We start from the raw sequence: 20,645 nt of genomic DNA, 5'->3' as shown, positions 1-20,645 counted from the left end.
AAAGCCCTTTGAAAATAAAACCATCAAAAAAGGTTCATGAAATGAAAACACCAACACAACGTATCAACTGAAATTTCTCATTTCAGGTATTGGTACTCAGTTCTGATCACTCATGTTTGTTTTAATCATAGACTGATTCATATTTCAAACAGAAAAGCAGACCTTTTCATTTAGAAAATGCCGGAACAAGACCCATCTTTTTTTTTTGTTTTAATTGAAATGGGAAATTCATTGAAATGGACCTTCCCTCTTAGGAATCTCTGATTAAAAAATTTAATATTTCTGGATGAAAAAAATAATCCTCCAAAAATTCCAAACCGGTTCCAGTCAACTCTTACCCAAACTGAACCATGTGCCAGTGCGTCTCAAATTTTGCTGCAGTTGTAATCACGGCCCTGCACATAACAGAGAGAGGATGCATCTCCTCGCACCCAATTCATATTGCTCATGAACTACACCTCTGCAACAGAGAGGAAAAGGAGAGCCGGTGCTGTGAACTCATGGCAACGGTGGGACACGGCTGCTCACGGCCCATCTGAGCAGCAGCTGCAAGCAGGAGGGAAGCAATGAGCAGTAAGGGACATCTTTTTTGGGGGAAGTAACTGCTGTGTGTCTTCTGTTTTGTTAACTTGGGATAAAGTCCAAAACAAGCACTGATGTATGCTGTCATCTGTTTTTCCCTTGAGGAAGATGTCAACCTGCTAGCATCACTGGGAACTAAGGAGACAATTGTCATGGTGCTTTCTGTAATGACAGAGGGTTTTCTCCAATGTAAATCTCATCTCCCACAAAGAGCACGGATTGTCCTTCAAGTATTTTTTCACCTGGAGGAATCAGATCACCCAAAGGGTACAGCTATGGAGAAGACCTTCAGCAGATCTTGTCCGCTGGTTGACTCCATCCAGCAGAGGCAGAGGTCCAATGTCTTTTTTCAGCGAGCTGGAAGAGGCCAACTGGCACATGGAGGCACAGCATTCCCCCTCCTCATGTCAGTATTTCCTACGTTTGACAGGAAAGGCAGCATTTTACTTGAGTCACCAGAATTTTCAAATGGTTATCTTACGCTTTTTCAGGCAAATACATGGGAAATAAATCTGCAGAAAACCTGAGCTTGTGGCTGGAGACTGACCTCTGGGGTGACCCCTTCAAGACTCGACTCTAGTCTCCAAGTGAACACTAGAAGGACTTCACCTCCAATCACTGTTAAATGTGACCTCATGACTATATTTGCCTGCGTCAGTTTAGCTGCAGGCCTGTGTCTTAAAGTTCAGCACTATAAAAAACGAGATTATTAGACACAATCAAGAATTAGACTTCAAAGACCTTTAGTCTGTCATGTGTAATTAACGTACTGAATCACAATTAAACCATGATTGGCACTAGTTCTTTGAGGACAGCAAAGCTCATTTTTACCAATAGTCTTCAAGAAAAAGACTCCATTATTCAAAGGTATCTCTAATTTCTATACCATTCAAGATATTCTCGGGAGGTATGAAACATACAATTTCGAACATAAAGTTGCTTTCACATTATTTCATTATCCCTGCGGTATTTTTGGCAATGAGTGTTTTGGAAGGTGAATTTAAAAAGAGAACAAATACAAAATAATGTTGTCAGTGCACTGATTGGAGTTATGACTACGCAATCTTTAATCATGTGTCCCACTCAAACCATGCAACTCTGAGTCTACATAGCCCAGGGCTGAATATCCCATCGTGGGCATTAAATGCTGTAATATGTTTAATTAATTCACTAAAATTCACAAAGGTCCTTGGACACCACAACGATTGGTGCCAAGTAAGTGTTTATAGTTAGAGCAATTGTTAATAAAACATCGTACACTCTAGGTTTGGAAGCTGATACAGAAGAGCTGAGGGGCTCTGGGGCCTTGAGGTCATTCATATCTTGTGCCTCCTTACACTTAAGGAGACTGAATTTTTGTCAAGCCAGTACCTTGACTCCTTTCTGTACTCTCCTGACCCTGAGCAGCTGCCAAATTTCCACAAGCACACGCTATCAGGTATGGTTTCCTTGGAAGCAGAGCACTTGGAAGCTGGTGAAATACACCCAACAGGTCCTGGCCGTGGCATGACCAAGGCAGGTGACCCACCAGGGCATCTGTTACGTCCAGACCCGCCAGCCTGGTTAGCTTAGACAGCACCACAGTCATTCTCATCCCATTTTTTCCTTAATTTGACAGAGATGCAACCCCTTACTCTCACTTGTTCACTTTCATTTTAACCTCAGAGCTGTCAGCTAGATCTCTGAGGGCTTTCCATTCCTGTGACTGTCAGCTCAGGCAGCCTTTTCCATCCCCTGAGTACATCAGAAAAGCCCTGCCTTCTCCAACGACTTTGCAATGAGACTGAGATGGATAGACGGATGGACACGTGGATGGACAAAGGAAGGAAGGAAGGAAGATTAAACTGCATATTTCAAGCCCTCAGCATTTTTCCCCAAATGAGCTACAGCTAGGCCGAATTACAGTAGATCTTTTCGGTTTCCTTCAACCTAAACAATCCCATCAGGTGCTTAAGGTCAAGGGTCTTATCTGCAGAGTACTCCAGGTACCAAAAAAAGGAGTTAGAATTGCAATGCCTTCACATGTAGCCTGCTGATCTATTGTTTACAAGTCTAAGAGCTCTCTAACATACTAACAGTACATCCAGCTTTCCCCCTGACACTTCCCAAACACTGTGTTGTTCAGCAGGATGGAAATGTGAGAAGTTATGTGCGACACATGGAAGACAACGTGCTCATTTCCCTTCTGTGTGATTCCTCCTTCTTTTAATTTTGGAGAGGAAAACTCCAGCAAAAAGTCTTCTTGTGAAAAAAGATCAGTTGGCTTATGGAAATTCTGAAATAAAAATCTCTGGTTTATGTTTATTATTTAATGGATTCATTATCAGCTTCAAAAATAGATGAATTAACACTTTAAGTAGTGAATGTGAAAATGAATTGGTTTGAAACTGTTTGTTGGAAATTTAGTGGTTTTTGAATGCAGAATTTTAAAATGAAAGGTTTATTAAAGAAAAATCTTGCAATTTTTTGTTTTTTCAAAAGGAGCTGTACTACTCAGCCAAGCCATCGGTGTGATGTTTCATCAGGTGTGCGAGATGTTTAAATGAAAGGAGGGGCACGTCTGGTTGGTGGTTTCTGCGGGGACCAGCCTGCTCCCTGGGATCCTGCTAGCATCTAGATGCTCCAGGATCTCTCGGGCTTCAGCTCGGGCAGGGCGCTCTGGAGGCTGGGGCTCAGCCGTGCTTTACACGAGGAACCTGGCAGCTCAGCTGAACCTTCCCTCAGACTGAGAAAAAGATCTGTGTGTTAACCAACCTTGGGCTCCAAAGTTGTTAGAAAGAGCATCGTAGTGTTTATATTTTAATGGGTCCCATCACTCCACAAAGAAATGGCTTGAAAGAAAAGATGCAGTTCTATCTTATCATTGATTGCTGAATTTACTTTTTATAAATACAACTACTTTTGCATTACCTCTCTGATCTCAGAATATTACTTTTCACAACATTATGAGGACAGTATAGCACTTCTTAAAAAGATGCTAGAGAAAAAAACCTGTAAATGTGTTGTTTAAAATACTACAAAGTCACTATTACCAATGAAGTTCAAAAGCAGCGGCAACTTTAGCTTTTATTTTGATACCAAAGTGAGTCCTTCCTTAACTTCTTTTCCTTCCTCCCCTCCCTTGGACACCACTTATTGATGGGAATGAAACCGATTGATGGGAATGAAGCCCATGGGAGGGAAGACAGGAATCTGGATCTGTTTATGTCTCTGTTCTGATGGTGTACAAGACCTCTTGGAGCAACCACTGAGCTGCTGAAGCTGGGCAGTTTGTATGGGCTTACTGAATCTCCTGGGGCTGAGCACGGGCAGTGAGCTAGCCCGCTGCCTCCTCAGGTGAGCAGAGCTGGCAAGATCCACCACTAAAAATGGTCCCACAGATGAAAAAGAATGTATGTTCATAAAAGCAAAGGAAGGATGAGGAAAAAATGAAAGGAAAATGGAGAATGGAGGGAAACAGAGAGAGAACGGAGGGAAAAAGAACGGCACTGCTCTACAAGAGCAGCTTTGTGATTCCTCCAGTAATGTTACTCTGTTTTGTTTATCATGAAAAGATCCCATTAATGCTTCAGCCCCATCAAACAGCAGACCAAGTTCATGAATGGCACCTATCAGAGCGCAGGGTAAATCCAATGATTAGAGGGAATTTGCCAAAGGGCCTTTGTAGCTGAGAAAAATGCCTACTCCAGAGAGGAATGCAGAAAATTCCTGGGAGGACAGGCCCTCCTTTGTTGGCAGTCCTGCGGTATTCTGGAGCAAATAAAGGCACACAAAAAATGGGATCTTAGATGCAATGAACATTTGAAGAAAACGTTCAAAGACCTCCTTGAAACATTCACACACACACACCCCTTTCCCAACTGTACTAATTCTGTTTGGGATGACTGAACAGGCTAAACTCAAAACACTACTATTTTAGGATTACATAATAGAAATGTCTCCCGACAGCAACAGCTTTACTTAGTTTTTTCTACCGCTTGTTCCCCAGTTAAAACTTTTGTTGACACAAGCTTTTAGGGGCCAAATTCTCAGCCAGTGCAAATTGCTACAGATCCACTGAAATAAAAGGATCTCCGCCGGCTTACAGCGGTGTAGAATTTGACCTCACATTTAGCACGTAAAATAGAAGAAATGCACCTAAACACCAGCATGGACCCACAGCCGGTGGGGAAGGGACGTTGACGCCCCGTCTCTGATTCACCCCACCTTGTAAATGTCTGTGCCAAATTAATATGCATCACCTACGAGCTATGCAGCAGCTAAGGCTGCACTGCAGAATGGAGGATTCGCCTGGATAGCTTCGTCTTGAGAGCATAAACACATCCAGGCAGAAATTAAATTTACAAGATCGGACGAGACAAGCTGTCACTTAGCAACTGAAAGGGACACGACACGTGGGTGTTGATTCGTTTCAGACTCACACAGTGGATGCTCTTTTACTTCTTCTGAGTTAAGAACTCGTTCACAAGAAACTCATTTAAACTAGCAAATTATACGGAGACCCAAAGAACTCAGCCAAATATCAGCAAAATTATATTAAATCTGCAAATTGTTCTGTAACGTTTGTCTGTATTTGCTTACCATGACCTTGTCAACTACATTACAGCAGTATCAATGTATTTAAAATAGTTTTTGTATTAAAATAGCCCCAAATCATACTAAACGTACAGAGGCGATGTTCTGTCTGCCACAGGCAAGGCTCTAATCTCGCTTACATCAGTGTAAATCCAGCATATTTCCAACAATTTCACCAAACACCAGCAAAAGTGAGATCAGAATTTGGCCCTATGCCTCCTTCCCTCTGTTTTCCTCCAGAGAAAACAAAACCATTTTTTGTTATTTCTTTGGTGTGAAAAATCAGATACAGATTTTATGGCTGATTTAGAAGTTCTTATCTGCTCCTGAAATCTTGAATTGCATAAACTGCATGTAATCCTCACATAAACATATTCAACAAACATGATTTCCTCCTCCCCTCCTCACTTCCTACGCTCTGAACAATCTTAATGCCTTTTTTTCTTCACAATGTGCATTTAAACACAATATGCTTCCTCATAAACATTGTTAATGACTTTTATTTTATGTCCCGCATGAAAGGATTTGCTGTGATGATGAAGGAGTGAAGTAACAACCATGCAGTTAGAAGTAGGCTCTGTAAGCATCTATGGGCGTATGCTGCCTCTGTTTGTGTGCGTGCATCTGAAACTTAATAAAAATATTATTTGCAACTTTGGAGACTGATATTTTTCAAAATGGGGAGTGAATCGTTTGCAAAGGTGTTTCCTTTATTGCTCTGCAAATGTTGTTCATTTTACTATTTGCTTTAAATGATCTTTTACTGGTCCAAGTGGATTTACCTTCATACAACAGCGCAGTGGCAGTGAAGGGATAAAGAGCTGGGTGTACAAACAACACTGGGCTGCATGGAGCACCACCACGTTTTGCAGTGGTGGGTAAAAAAGCAGTCATGTTAAAAAAGCTCTTTTCTTCTGTTTTTTAAGGAACAAAAGCAACCAAAGTTTTCTACTAACAACTAGGTTTGCTTTCTTCTGAATATTCCCAAGCGAGTAGGTTAGAGGATGCTTTAGCTTCCCTCAATGTCGATGGGAGCACCGCTGCTGTAACAGACTGCAAAACTTGGGACAGGATCTCCTTCTCTGGTAGGAAAGGGAGAGCTGGAGTCTCTCACCCTCAGTCATGCTGGTTCATTTTCTTCAATGGGATTCCTTTGAGGGTAAAGATAGTAAACTGCTCTCGCAGGTGAGAAGCCCTGAGAATGGGGCTTTGAGAAAAAAAAAGAAAATGGCATTAAGGGAGACAGACTGGAAGGGCTCTGCTGCTCACCGCCCACCCCCCCCCCCCAGTCCACACTTAATGCGGACGCTAAGCAAAACAACAGGTCTCAAGATGCATCGCTCCTCCAGCAAAGGTATACAGCACCTACGGTGCCACTTCAATACAATGGGAAGCGCAGATATTCAGCACCTTCCAAGGTTAGACAATCAAAGCACAGTTAGCTATAGTGAAAAAGAAATACGCTGAGAGATAGTAATTAAATTCCCTCCAAACGGGGCAGATGTCTCCCCACCATAGTTCTTTAATTGCCATCAGCTGCGTAAATCCTAGGAGCATCTTCTGCAAAATATGTCTCAACTTAGAAAGCCGGTCATTGGAGACATATACAAAGCCTGCAAAACACACGCACAAACGTGTGCGCGCTAACCTTCTCCTGCAACCTTGATTTATTGAGCCTCTGCCTGGCAGATGGCTGACAGGCTCCTAAAACTACAGATCTGTTTGTTTGTTTGCTTGTTTTCCACCAAATGGACCGTAACAACTCCAGCCATAATCCATTAAAATCCAGGCTAGCAGGGTAAACGACTGTCACTGGAAGCCTGACTTGTCACGCTGCCATGGAGCAGCGTGAAGCCCTGGGCTCTTCCTCCCAAGCTGGGGTTACATCATCTCACACATGCTCCTTTTACTAGCCGGTGTTTTGAGCTCCCTTCAAAAATGTCCACCAACGACGTACTGATTTACTCGCTGTTCTGCACCGTCAGGGTCCCTCCCTCAGGGAGAAGTTCCTGCTCTACCACAGATTTCCTCTGTGTCTTTGCGAAGACGTGTACACCCAGGCGTTTAAAGATATTTTAGGAACCTGAAGGCAGAGACAGATGTTTGCAATAATATGTCAGACCAAAAAAAAACAGCAGACACCTTGGCCAGCTCAGCCAGCAGCACAACCTCCTGCACGAGGGGTGACACAGAGGCTCAAGGTGGGAACGGCATGAAACCACCCCGTGTGAGGTGGCCGGTGGGTGAATCATGGCAAACGCAGACAGTAACACCCCGGTGATTCCTGCTCTACAGGAAAAAATGAAGACTGGCTGTTTAAAGAGGGGACTCAGTTCAGAAGAGTTTGAACTTTCCTTTCAATCAAAGGCACAGCTATTTACCACTGCAAACAACCATTAAGTCCTAAGCTATTAAATCCTGTAGTGAAACAAGGATTGAAGCAAGAAATAACTGACTGGCCTAGATTCAGAGGCCGGTACAGACAAAAAGATAAGTGGAAAGGCATTTTTGCACCCCATGATTTCTGGGGCTGGCTCAGTTTCTTTGATAGTCTCTTACGAGGAGTTAGGTACTGCTCGTGTCCACAGACCCGCTTCTCCTCCAGTCTCTCGGCGAGGTGACCAGATCCCACAACAGCAAGCTAAATAAAAAGGATGTTTGTCCAACAAACGTAAGAAGTAAGGGCATTTACAGAGGCCAGAGAAAGGCTCAGTGTGTCACTCCTTCTTTCTGGTTACCACTTCGCATTGCCTTCTTCTGGCTGCGGGTTTAGACTCAGAACTGAGAAGGAATTATTCCAATTAAAGCAGCGGTGCCAAATCAGTATGAGACCAGAAGGAGGGCTGTGGTTTATCAGAGCAGCTTCGGGGATTCTTCAAAGCCCCAAAGACCCTGGCATCACTCCTAACACATGCCAGGAACCTCTAAAGCCCTCACTGTACACATGAAGATTCTCCCTCCTCCGCTGTCACAGCGAAACAGGGAGAAAGCAGAGGGAAAGGAGGATGGGTTGAAGGAGTATCTGGTCCTAGAATACTCTGGCAGAGCTAAACTTGACATTTGCTTGGCTTTCAGAGCCGTGGCCGGTGTTCGCACTCAGGCTTGGCGGCTCAGCCCCAGCGCGGGAGGCAGGAGGAAGAAGTCACCGTCAAGGTCAGACGGAGGATGTGGTGACTGCCCCTCCGAGCCACCCCAGAGTTCATCTGGATATGAATGTGTCTGTGCAGGAGTAGGCACTGTTTCCAACATGAAATCTGGACAGTGTTAATTTATCATGTCTGAGCCTGAGGCCTGAAATAACAGTTACCAGCATTTGTGTTTTTGTATACACTTTGAAAGTTCTGGGTAGCTGAAAGTGGCTGGTTTTTTTCAAGAATTAAAGCACTTGTGGCCTTCTTTTCAAATACCCCCTGTACACATGATAAGAGATATAGGCACACATTTACTGGCTTTTCATGAGCCGGGGGAAGTGAACTTAACATAAAGCAAACTGGTGAAGAGAGGGCAGAGGTAGCTCCGAACACAAAAGGTCTTGCTCTATTTCTTAAAGGTTCTCCTGTACCAACAGCAATTAGAAAGTTCAGCTGTAATTTCACCCCTCATTCATACAGGACCTTCTCTCACCTTCAACAGGAAATAGGGACTGAGTTAGGAGAGCCTGAATATAATAGAAGTCTGTGGCTGTGGCGCACTGCTGCCATCAATATAAATCTGTCATAAACACACTCAGCGAGGAAGAGGAACTTCCATACGCTGTGGCCTCTACGTTTTTGGATGCAGACTCAGATTTATGGTGCATGGGAAGCAATAAGCCTTTGAGCCAGCGTGGGCCTTGCAAGTGCGCGGGGCTGCGCAGACCAGTGTTCCTCAACTGTTCTGCACTTCCACAACTGCATTTGTGACCACCTCCTGCCGGACAAGGGAGTTGGGGCGAAATAAGGCTAAGGAGATGGTCTGCTTACGCTGGATTTTCACAACAAGGTGGCCTACAAAAGGAAAGCCAAAATTCTTAAGCTGGACCGGAACTGATTTGTTACGTGGTCTTCAAACTGCCACCCTGCACCTCCACGCATATGAAATGGTGTCTTCCGCTTCCTTCGCTCCTATGCAGGGTGGGACACGCGTGCAACCCAGCGCTAAGGGGCCATCCTCTATAAGGAAAGGTGGAAGAATCAGGCCCACAAAGCCATCACGATTCCAGTACAACTTTGTTCACCTTTCCAGCAAACTTCTAATCCCTGATAAAAAAAACCAGAGCTTTATCTAGAAGGCAGTTACATCAAGTGACTGGATTAAGGCGGTTACTCTTATGAATCATGGTATCTTAAGAGTGGTTTTACATAAAGGGAACTACAAATGAAAGCAGCTTTGAGCAAATTGAAAAACAGCTCAGTGTCACTATTAAGTAATTAAAAACAATTTTTCCAAGTCAGCCTAATAGAAGGCTTCCTACATGCAACCAGTAACTGATTAAGTGAGTGACTCAAGCAGTAAAATCACAGTTGGGCCTATTTTCTTCATCCTGGAAGGCCAAGTTCAATATTTTCCCTATGAGGCATGCCTTACTATAAAAAGAATGTGATGTTTGAACGTGAGTGTCTCTGCTCTCGCTGCTGGCACTCGAAGCCTTTCCTAGCCCTCCTGCCACATTTCAAGAGTGCAGGATGAATCACAATCATGTGGCTCACCTCCCTGCCAAATTCTTTTCTTCTGCTACCACTGCGAGTTCCTCCCAGACCGCTGCCAGCAGCGGCTGTCCCCCAGCCAAGACCATGGGGGCGAGCGTCGGCGGGAGAGACGGGGCTCCCTCCTCCTCCCTCCTCCCTCCTCCTCCTCCCAGGAAACAAGCAGGCGCAGCCTGCTATTGAGACCTGTAATCACAGGGCTAACTAAATAGGTGGTGGAGTAGGTCGAGAAGGAGGAAAGGAGTAAGTAGGAGACTGAAATGGAGGGAGAGAGGGGAAGGGGGATGTGGTGCAGGGCTGGCTGAACGCTGCAGCCTGCACAGTGCTGCAAGGTAGCCAAGCACCACATCCTCCCTCCCACCCACCCATAGACACACTCTTCATCTGTCCGTCCCACAGCAGCTGCTCAGTACAATGCTGCTTTCAAACCCACATGTTTCTTCAGCAACAGAGACCCCCGCACAACAGAGCTGCGAGGCTGCTCAACTCTATCATAACCTATATTCGGAACCTATAGCGTCAGGGCCCCACTCTACGGTGGATGCGAGAGTGGGAAGAAAGGTATTAACTGAGAGGAGCTTGAGGAACATGAGCGCATAGGTCACATCATTTCACTTTGCAAAAGGCGAGAAAAGAGGATATCATGCAAAATACTGTTCTGTGTGTCAAGTTCATGCTTGCAGCTGAAGCAAGAATAAATGTACTTTACGCTGAAGGGGGGGCACGCTGCACTTACACCACATGGGCTTCTGGATGTTTCAACGGGCAGTGAACGTGTACAAAAACATGCAGAGCCATGGATGAGAGTTTTTCCTTCCTTTCCAAGAGCTGCCCACCCTGTCACCGAGGGCTGAGGTGAGAGCTGGAGGGATGTGGCAGGACCTGCAAGCAGCATCCTCGGAAGGGTGCAAGAGTGGCCCTCGCAGCCTCACCCCTGAGCCGCCCAGCCAACAGCCCTGCCAGCCCAGCTCACAAACCCGTGCCTCTGACAAAGGTTTTTACCTCAGTCGCAGAGAGGAATGAGAGGTTCTGTGCCCTTCTCCAGGGTCTTTGCTGCTGGCATTGATTTTGTGCAGAAGGCACCCAGGAACTGCAGTAAGGGATGACAATACAAAATCCTGAAATAGGGTTTTAAGCAAAGAAAAAAAGTGCACGGCACTTGCAAGTCATCATCAACTGAATCCACCCGCTAGCTGCTATTGAGTACCTACAGCATGAAGAATACACTGACTACCCCTGGTAAAAATAAAATAATGGAAAATCCATGACCTCTTTGATGCAGAGCTTTCAGACAAAAGAATCCTGCCTTTCAGATGCTTTTCAAATAATGTGCTGATATTATTTACCTGCGCAAAAAGCACTGCCCATCTTAAAGAAAGTATTTCCTTTTCATAAGAAGAATGGCTGTGACAGCCCAGAACACTAGCAAAATTGGAGATTCAGAATCGTAAAAGGTTCATTTTTTAAGGCATGACTAAAAGCACCCCTACCTGGCTTTACAGATTACTGGTCTGCTTCTAAATGATTCAAAAGTGATCAAGATGAATGTTTGGCCACTGGAAAAGCTTTACTAATCTTGGATGTTTTTACTTGCTTTAGATAGTGACAAGGTTCTAGTTGAATAATACAGAATTAGTTGTGGGGTTTTTTTCCTAATTATGCCCTGATTCTTATATGCAAGCACGGTCCCAATCTCTTTGATGGCTCTACACTGATTTACACAGAGCTGAAACCTTGGACTTTTACAGCTTACCTTGTGCTATAAAGAATATGAGACTTAAAACGTGTACAGTAAATCTAGACTTACATTATTCTCTCAGGTTTATTAATTGTCCACAAAAGCAAGGAAGGAAAAGCACCCCAAAGGATATTAAACTCTGGAATCTCAGAGCTCTGGTGCTTTGTTCTGTGAACACAGGGTTCCCACATCCAGAGACCCCGGGCTCAGGGACGTCCCAGAAGTGAATGCCCTCCTTCCTGAGACATTGCAGCTACGCTGAGAACCCCCCCACTAAGGTCAGGATGAAAAGTTTGGACTGACTTCTCCCAGTTTACATTGAATTAATCCCCTTTTTACTAAGCCTGTTCCCATATCGGTTATGTCTTAAACTTCCTCTGCCAAATGTCTCTCAGGTAGATTTTACTACCGACCGATCGCCCACCTCTGGGTCAGTTCAAAATAGGAATCGCAGACACACAGTCAAGTTACTGACCACATGCTCGCTCTCCGAGAGCAGTTTAAGTGATGCCTTTTACCTTCTGTTTGCAGCGGGCTAATGATAGACACGTGGCTGGCTACCACAGGTCAGCCAACAGGCAGAACGGATCCTAGGTCCCACTCCTTTTGTGAGCTTTCTCTACGAAACAACACACCGTGGCTATCACAGCTCTGACTGGCTTTGCGGGGAAGACACACTGCATAAGAACACGTGAAACGCCCGGGGTCAACCCTTGCTCCTTTTCTGTAATGTGAGCAGCTCATTGACTAGATTTTCCATTTTCAAAGTATTCCTTAGTATGGAGCTGAGGCAGAAACTGCTGGCAAGCTTCCACGTAAGAGAAAAGGCAATTTTTGAGAAAATGTACTGTTGCTTTCTGAAACACTTTCACGATACTCTTTTCTCCCAGCTGAAGGATAAAACTTTACAAAATACATTATTTTTCTTGCAAGCAATAGGAAAATATATTATGTACCTTATAACATAATTTAAACTCCTGAAACCCACTTATGGATAATAGAAGCAGCAGAGTCTATCAGGCAGGGAATGAAGAGTTGGAATATGCCACCAATTCACTTTCTGCTGCCTAATTTCCTAAATCGGACAATGGAATTCTCCTTTATACAATTCCCAAGAGATCTACACACTAGAAATGCCATATACATAGAAGATACTCAATTTTTCACTCTTGTAAAAAGTACTTCCCCAATCAGAGGTCCAGAGGACTGAGAACAAAAATACCAGTTAATTCAGAAGAAAAAGAGACTATTTAAAATGTGGGTCACTCCATTTTAAATAAACGATTATTAACTTTCCCCAGCTACATTACATTCTCTTAGTCTAGAACTTTCAGAAAGCTGAATAAACCATTGTTACTTCTGTCTTAATGGGAGAAAGCAGTATTTGTAGGCACCAATAAATTCTGGAAAATAAAAGTGTCCGACTACAAGACCATACTATTCATGTTAAAGATATTCCCATCATTCTTGATAGCAAGTTGCTTTAGAAAATGTAACAGACTGATCTGAGTCTTTGAACTAAATCTAGTAAGTGGTTCCACTAAGGTTAGCACAGGACACCACCCTTGGGTGTACCCTGACTCCCAAGGTGATCACCTAACTAGGTGGTTCAGAACGAGTGCGTGGAAGAAAAACTGGAAGATCATTTTTCAGTGAGATGCCAAGAGGAGAATTCAGCCCCAGCATCAGTAGGTACTGTTCCCATGGGGGAAGGCTAGGATAAGCCTGTTTCTATCAGCAAGTGTATCCAAAATCAAGCAGTCCTGAAATGATGACTACCTCGACAAACAGCTTTTCAGTAAGAACTGTATTCATATTGCCAGTTCAGATTCAGCATCCCAAATGTCATTTGTGGGCTACTTCCCCGGAGGATGTTTTCAATTACTTGGCTGTTTTTCTTGCTTCCCTACCCCCTCTGTCTCTCCCAACTATTATTCAGTCCCTATAAAAGTATTTCTGTTGTGGCTATAACTTGGGCATGAGACACGTAAGTGTATACCCCGTCTGCACATTCAAGTTAATGATTCAGATTCTCTCATTACAGGCTGTTTATAAGCAGCTTTTACCATTGCCTGGACAGAAGAGATTTCTACTTTTCTGCTATACCAGAGCTCAAATAAATCATCTAATCAACTTGATCAGTTTAGACCAAGTTCATTCACCTCCACCTACCCCTGAGTAGTAAATGACTCAGGGTTTTCCTCCTGGTGTTCTTTCGTCTAACAAAATAGCTATTCAAGTTGAGAGAAACATATGCCCATTTTTACTTTTGACATTCAATAAATCTAATGCCCTTATTGCAACTGAAGGGGAAGGGAAGCTCCAGGACACCGCTCCAATACCTATTCATTAGCGAACACAGCTGATTTGATGGGGTTGTTTTGTTTTGTTTGCTGGATCCACTACAAACACAAGCGATTGGCAGCTCAGCTCGCAACATATGAGAAGGGGCTTCCTCTCCCGTCGTAGTGTTCCTGGCTGCTTGAGCATGAACAGAAAGGGTGGATGGATGCCAACTGGCAAAACAGATAGAAATAGCAGCGCATGATTCTAATACAAGCAGCAAAAAGACCAAGCACAAAACATCTCTCGCTCTCCCATTGACTAAAGTTGCTTTTGGCAAACAGCAGCAGGCTTTTGCATGCTTATTTCCCTCTGGTCAGGGAAGATAGCTTTAATTACGTAGCCATGCGAGGTAATGCTGTACAGTCTCTGGCACTGCTGACATACTAGGGTAGTAAATAGAGGGCAAAAGGACTAATCTGTTAAGCAGCTCAGAGATACTCCCCACCTTGGCTTTCTAATGAAATTCCACATAAGGGGCGTAGCTGGAAGACTCCTCAGACCGATTCACATGCACTGCAGGAACGCATGGGAAAGGGCGTGCACCTACAGGGAAGGGAAATGTGTCAACAGCAGTGACGCAGTAATCCCGGCACATTTATGAAAGGCAGGTTCACTAGGATTCACATGCTTCCTTCATGAACAGATCTTCGTTAACAACTGCGTGGAACCTGTGCACATTTTGGCGTGTACAGAGTATGGCAGTGGGTGGACGATATTCTTTTAACAGTTTTTTTTTCTTTCTCTTTTTTAGTTTCCAGCAGGGAATTGGCAGCTAAAAAGTGATGCAGGCCAAGGCTGATCTTTCTACCACTTTGCAATGAATATGAAGACTTGCAAGGCGATTTTTTCATAAATTATTATTCTTATGATTATGATTGTTGTTATGATTATGACTATGAGTATTACTGTTTTGTTTTTAAGGATTCCTCCTCCACCCAACCAATATTTACACTGTGACCAACCAAAGCAAGATGGTTAATTCAGGGACTCCACAGAGCAAGGAAATATAATGTAAGATCATTCCCAAATCCGAGGTGACTTTTCTGCCACTTCTTTATTTTTCTGCCATTTCCCATTTCTTAATGGGCTCATCTGACAAAAATCACAATTGCTATTTCTTTGTAAAAACCTCTGGCAGATGTTTTGTTGCAGGAGGGATTGAGCAGAAAGGGATGGTGATCAGTGAAGTGTTTCATGCTGGGCAGGGACATCTGATACAGATCTTCTAGGAAGACATACACTCTCCTTAAGTACTAAATTTGGTGTCTGCATGTTGGAAGACCACTCAGCACCTGAGGGCAGCACCAAGGACTTGATCTAATCCTCAGTAAAGCCAGCTTTCCCCTGGTTTTGGTCTGCTCACCATCAGCCTGATAAATGCACTTACTTACTTACACTCAAGCCAGAATAAATGTGCTCATGGAGAGTATGAGCTTCTATGACATCTATTTTGATAGACAAACATATGCAATTTGATGTTTAGATTCACTGAAGACATGTATATGGCCTCTGATGTTATTAAAACATTGCAACTGTGAGGTGTAGTTGAGGATGCCAAGGTCAGCACTTAGCTCATGAAAATCCTGACCAAAGGATTTAAGACTGTCCTAGGACTGGTCCCCTATCCAGGCAGATTTCCAATGGAGTCAATATGGCGCTGAAGATTGAGCCTTTAGTATCCCATCATTGGAGGCTGATCCTGTATGGTGCTCATATAAGAGGAACATACAGAAAAGTAAGAAAGCTCATCATACGGTGTTCAGCATCTTCAAGAATTCACTCCTGCCTGCGTTACTGTTGTTAAAAGGGAAGGCAAGAGAAGCTGAGTGCACTTAGAAGATATGTCTACTATTAGACTCATGCTATGTATACAGGAACGGTCCTACTAGGACAGAACAGATGTTATCTATCCATGTATTCTTCTTCTGTAAGCAGATGCCTAGAAAAGGACACACAGAGGAAGGATAATACCCTGATACTCTCCAAGACCTTAGTTATTTCATGTTGTGGGAGCTCCTCAGCCAGATGTGGTCTGTGTGTGTTTAGTAACCCTCAAAGGATCTCCCTTCCATGAATTTATCCAGTTTTCCCTTGAACCCTCATAAAATGTTAGCATCCAGCATCCTGTGGCAAGGAGTTCCACTGATCTACAGCCTGCAGTGTGAAGAACCATCTCTGCTTGTTCTGAAATATGCTACTACTGATTTTAGTTGATTTCACTCACTCCTGTCTTAGAGAAGCTTGTCAACAGGCAATCCTTACCAACTCTCTCCATGCCTCTCATGACTTTGTAGACTCTTCTAAATCATCTCTTTCCCAGGCTGAAGAGTCCCAACTTATTCATTCATCACAGGGTAGCCACTCATACGGCAGCCTCTTTGATCAGCCTTTGAGCCCCCTTCTGTTCTACTACTTTCTTTCTAGGATGAGCAGACCAGAACCACATGCCGTATTTCCAAGACGTTGACAAACACATTAGCATACAGACTCCAACTTACCTTCAAACTTGCATGTGACAATTTTGGTGAGGAGCTCAATACAAAGGGAGTCTAATTAGAGGAAATGGTACCCGATAGCACCACAAATGGTACCATCTTAGTAGAAAGTTTTCTCTGAAACACAAGTCAAATTTAAATACACAGCTCTACAAGTTACACCTTGTCATAATGGAAAACAGTTCAAAGAGACAGTTGGTCAAAGAGGCCTCACTACACATATAGAAATCCTGTGCTTTTCGCTTGGCTATGTGGGTGGGTGGGGAAGAAGGATCAGGGTGGAGTGAGGGATGGGAGAACGGTGTGTTTTGTTTATAACTTGAGTGATTTGGAAGTGTGTGTGTTTTCCTGTGGGAAGTGCCTAGCTCTATCTCCAGTGATCTAAAATCAGTGTCAAAGGTTTGTGAATGGGTTACAGAATGAGCAATGGCACCTCCCATCGTTAGCTGTCTACATTTTTTATAACCACTCGCATACTTTTGGTCAACCACTGTAAAATAAACAGTCCTTCCCAAATGTTTTTGTTTTCTTTGACAGCACGGCAATAATTCACTTGGAATGCTGCAGAATATAATAGCACTTTAAAGCTGTTGTAAAGCTGCCTTTTTATGATTTATGTTTGAGTTGTTTTCAAGCAAAAAAGATGCCAGAGCTACAAAAATATATGAAATTAGAAGATGTATCATGTGTGCATGTACATGATATGTATGTGTGTGTGTGTGTGGGCTCAAGTGGGAGAGACTATTTTAAATAATTTTCATTTCATGGGGAAGATCTGATCATTTGCCTGTGTCTTTGAAAAATGACTCAATGCAACAGCCAGCTTAACTTCTGCAACTACCAAAATCTAATCAAGATGACCGGAACAAATCTCTTTCAACGTGAACTCTTAGGACCTCATGCTTGCTACATCCCTTGAGTAGAAAAACAATACACTCACAACTGGACATTGCATCTGACCAGAAGAAACATTTTACAGATGGAACATTATACAACCGCAAATGCAATCAGGAAATCATACTCCAGGCTAGAGCAGAAACCTGTGAAAATTACTCCACCGTCTGTTATCCTGCACTACCAGGGAGCGAGTCCACGTGACCACAGATGTTTATGTTCAGCCAGCATCACTGCATTTATGTTTCTCATACTCTTTCCGAAAACTCTCGTCTCCAGCCTGCACAACAAAGACCCTAAATTGTGCTGTATGGGGAACAGGAATAAGCTGTACATTAAGTTTGCTCTTGAAGGCTCAGAGGTTATCAGTTCGGCCATCACACCTGCATTCCTGACAAACAGCTGGAGACCCAGAGGCCTGGCCCAGCTCAGTGCTTCTCCAGCAGAGAGCAGTGATACGCTGTCAGTGAGCTCAGCCCTGGAAAGCAGGGCAGCTTCCAAGCTGGAGAAGAGGCAAAGCTCAAAGCTGGCAAGCTCGCCAATGTGAATGTCAGAGGAGCTGGACTTGGAGAAACAGATGACAACGTAGGGTCCATCTGAAAAGAAAACCATTAAAAGTACCTGCAAAGGCAGTGCCTGAGCCAGCAGCCCTCCCTTCAGGTGGAATACTCATTGAACAAGAGCTCTCAGGTCACATATGCAATCCTTGCAGCATTTTGCACTGTAAGCCAAGAAGTGCAGGGGCATCTGTACCATGAAGTCCACCTGCCTCCAAATTAGTGCCTAATACTCTCTGGCAGCCATTGCTAAAGATGCTTATATCCATGCTGTCAAGAGAAGAGCATCTATCTAACAAACTGTGTTTGAAATAGCATAGTCACTGTAAATTTGACCAGCTCAGGTTGTGAGCAAGGCAATATTTGCAGGCAGAAAGAGAATCTCTTATTAGACTAGCCAACACTGACTTAAAAAAAAAAAAAAAAAAAAGACAAACTTGTCTCAAGCTTTGTCCTGTATATAAGCTGCTTCACTTATTACAAAGACAGGCTTATGTATATACGCATACACACACACACACTGGACACTTCACTCTTTACACCTTGTATGTATTTTATCCTTGTATATATTCTCAATAGCCACTACTAGCAGTAACAAAGTCAAAATGTGAATCACACTTAGGCAATAATAGGTACTGAATGTTAAATTACAGATTTCATGGCAATGGTCTAAGCAACAGGTAGATGATGGCCTTACCTGTCCCAAGCCCAAAGGAACCGATCTGAACCCCTAGAAGCAAGCCTTCCCAGGTAGAAAGATTAATAAATGTTTGGTTTTCATCTAAAGATCTCAAAATGTTTCACAAAGTGAAAGACCAGGATTACCATTCCTATTTGACACATGATGAAAACTGAAGAACACGAAGTACACCGAGACCAGACTGAGGACATGAAGGCAGGCAGGCAAGTTTTGCATCGTACGCTGATGCTTCCCAACCTGCCTGTAGCCAGGACACCCTGCCACTGCTTTTTTGCCTGCCACATCACCTCGGCTCTCTGCCACTGCCGCCTCAACATCCCTCGCCACTTCACTCTTTCCCCTCTGTCCTGCTGACATCAGCCTGCCCTCTCCTCCCTGGCTGCCGCCTCATCTTTCCCTCACCCTCCCGTGACAGCAGCATCCGTGGGGATGCTCATACTGCCTGCAGAGCTTTCAGGCCAGCGCTCCCCACAGCACCCTGGCTCGGCAGGTGACCTGGTCTATTGAGAGCCACCTCCTTGGGTGACAGTAACTGATTTAAATCATAACTCATCTTTTCTGGCTTTGTGTCCCACATGTAGACACCAGTCTGCTCTTACAGTGGAAAAAGACACAGAGCATCCATTATATTACACAAATTGTATTCTCTGAAAAGCACTGTTAGGCTAGCCTTAATATTTGAGCTATAAGGCTATTTCGCACCAGCTACCACCAAAAGAAGGTCATTACGTCACCGGGCAGCTTTGTGAATCAAGAATATGCACGTGTACTCACACCCTCCACCCCTCACCGTGGTCACCTCACCTTGCCTAGAGCAGCAAAGGAGACTTTCTTGTCTTAATGAAACCCAAGCAGAAACTGCTCTTTAAGCAACGACGGTTCAGTCAGAGCTGGCTCTGGGTTATATATAGCTGTATAACCTGGCCAGCCAGTCTCTCTTCCCACCCATGTGCAAGATAAAGAAAGCTTGTGAATCCTGCTACACCCTCTGTTGAAGGAGACGGCTGGGGTGTAGGAGAAAGGGTGGTAGTGACAGCCTTGCTGGTGCTGGTAGGAACCAGACTGGCTCCCCTTTTGCTGGAGCCTGTCTAGGTGGTGGCAGGGCTGGGGAGTTAAGGCAAGCTTGTATCCTCTGCTGCAGCAACCCAAGAGATGCTGGCCACTGGCTCCAAATGAGGAGCTCATCGTGATTCTTCTTACTTTCCTCCTCCTCATTCCTACCTTAGTAGCCCCAAGATATTTCCAGGTCAGCATCTACTATAAAACTTATCTGTAAAACTGTTGAGGCAATAGAAACATATAAGAATTACATCAGGAGAGAATTTCACAGTGGTAAATACGGGATTCTGCTGTTTTCTCCTCTAATTTCACCATATCGTGCCTGAAGTAATCCTATGCTTTTTGGTCTCAAGTATGTATGTGGGCACAATTCCTTTTTTACTCAAATAACCACATGGTCTTTCTACATCTTGCGGGCACATGACCCTGCAGGATACAGCGTGAATGAAAAGGGTCTGCGAGAGAGCTTTATCTCATGTAATGGTCCCCAGCCTTCCTCATCACTGGGCAACAGCAGTAAGGAGAGGGAAACCCTTGCTTCCTCTGTCAGCTTGGACTGTAATGCCAGTGGCATGTTGTATCTATGGAGCATGCTACATGGTCCTGTAGACATCATGTAGCCTGTAATCAGCAGATCAGTAGCCTAAATGGTAAGAAAAATAATCGTGAAAACAGAAATGAAGGACTTTTTTGACGAGCTCTTTAGCCGTACCCTGACCTTACACCCTTCCCTTGCAGCCAACATCCCCATTTCTGTTTGAATTTAAAAATGATAAAAGCCTATTTGTAATCAGCATTTTGAAACTGAAGTCTGGCACCACATGAAAAGGTAAAAAGCTGCCTTTTTAAAATTATTATTATGAAGAGAGCTTGTATTATTTTAAGGACAGCCTCTGTTAGGGTTTTCTGATATCCTCTCAATCCGAGAGATTGAGGCGGCAGTGACCTCCTTTCCCCAGATACCTGGAAGGCATAAAAAGAGCAGAACACTCCTCTGTGCATGTAGCAGGTGCA

At 43.9% G+C, this 20,645-nt stretch overlaps 1 protein-coding gene across 3 annotated transcripts in view; it reads right to left on the bottom strand.

Annotated features, from left to right (window-relative positions):
- Positions 1 to 20,645, bottom strand: part of HMGA2 (high mobility group AT-hook 2) — a 131,941-nt gene that overhangs the window by 60,618 nt on the left and 50,678 nt on the right. Inside the window, exon 4 of one of the 3 annotated variants that reach the window (XM_075745950.1) lies at positions 17,670 to 17,911. The exons of the other annotated variants lie outside the window; for them this stretch is intronic. Coding sequence (XP_075602065.1) covers positions 17,744 to 17,911 — 168 coding nt within the window. The 3' untranslated portion in view covers positions 17,670 to 17,743. Of the gene's footprint in view, positions 1 to 17,669; positions 17,912 to 20,645 lie in introns of those variants that run through there. 3 annotated transcript variants of the gene reach the window in all.

The sequence above is a fragment of the Balearica regulorum genome, chromosome 1, assembly GCF_011004875.1.
Source record: "Balearica regulorum gibbericeps isolate bBalReg1 chromosome 1, bBalReg1.pri, whole genome shotgun sequence".
In the NCBI taxonomy this organism is placed as follows: Eukaryota; Metazoa; Chordata; class Aves; order Gruiformes; family Gruidae; genus Balearica; species Balearica regulorum.
The sequence above is the reverse complement of the archived record's forward strand: the minus strand, read 5'-3'. Positions and strand labels throughout refer to the sequence as shown.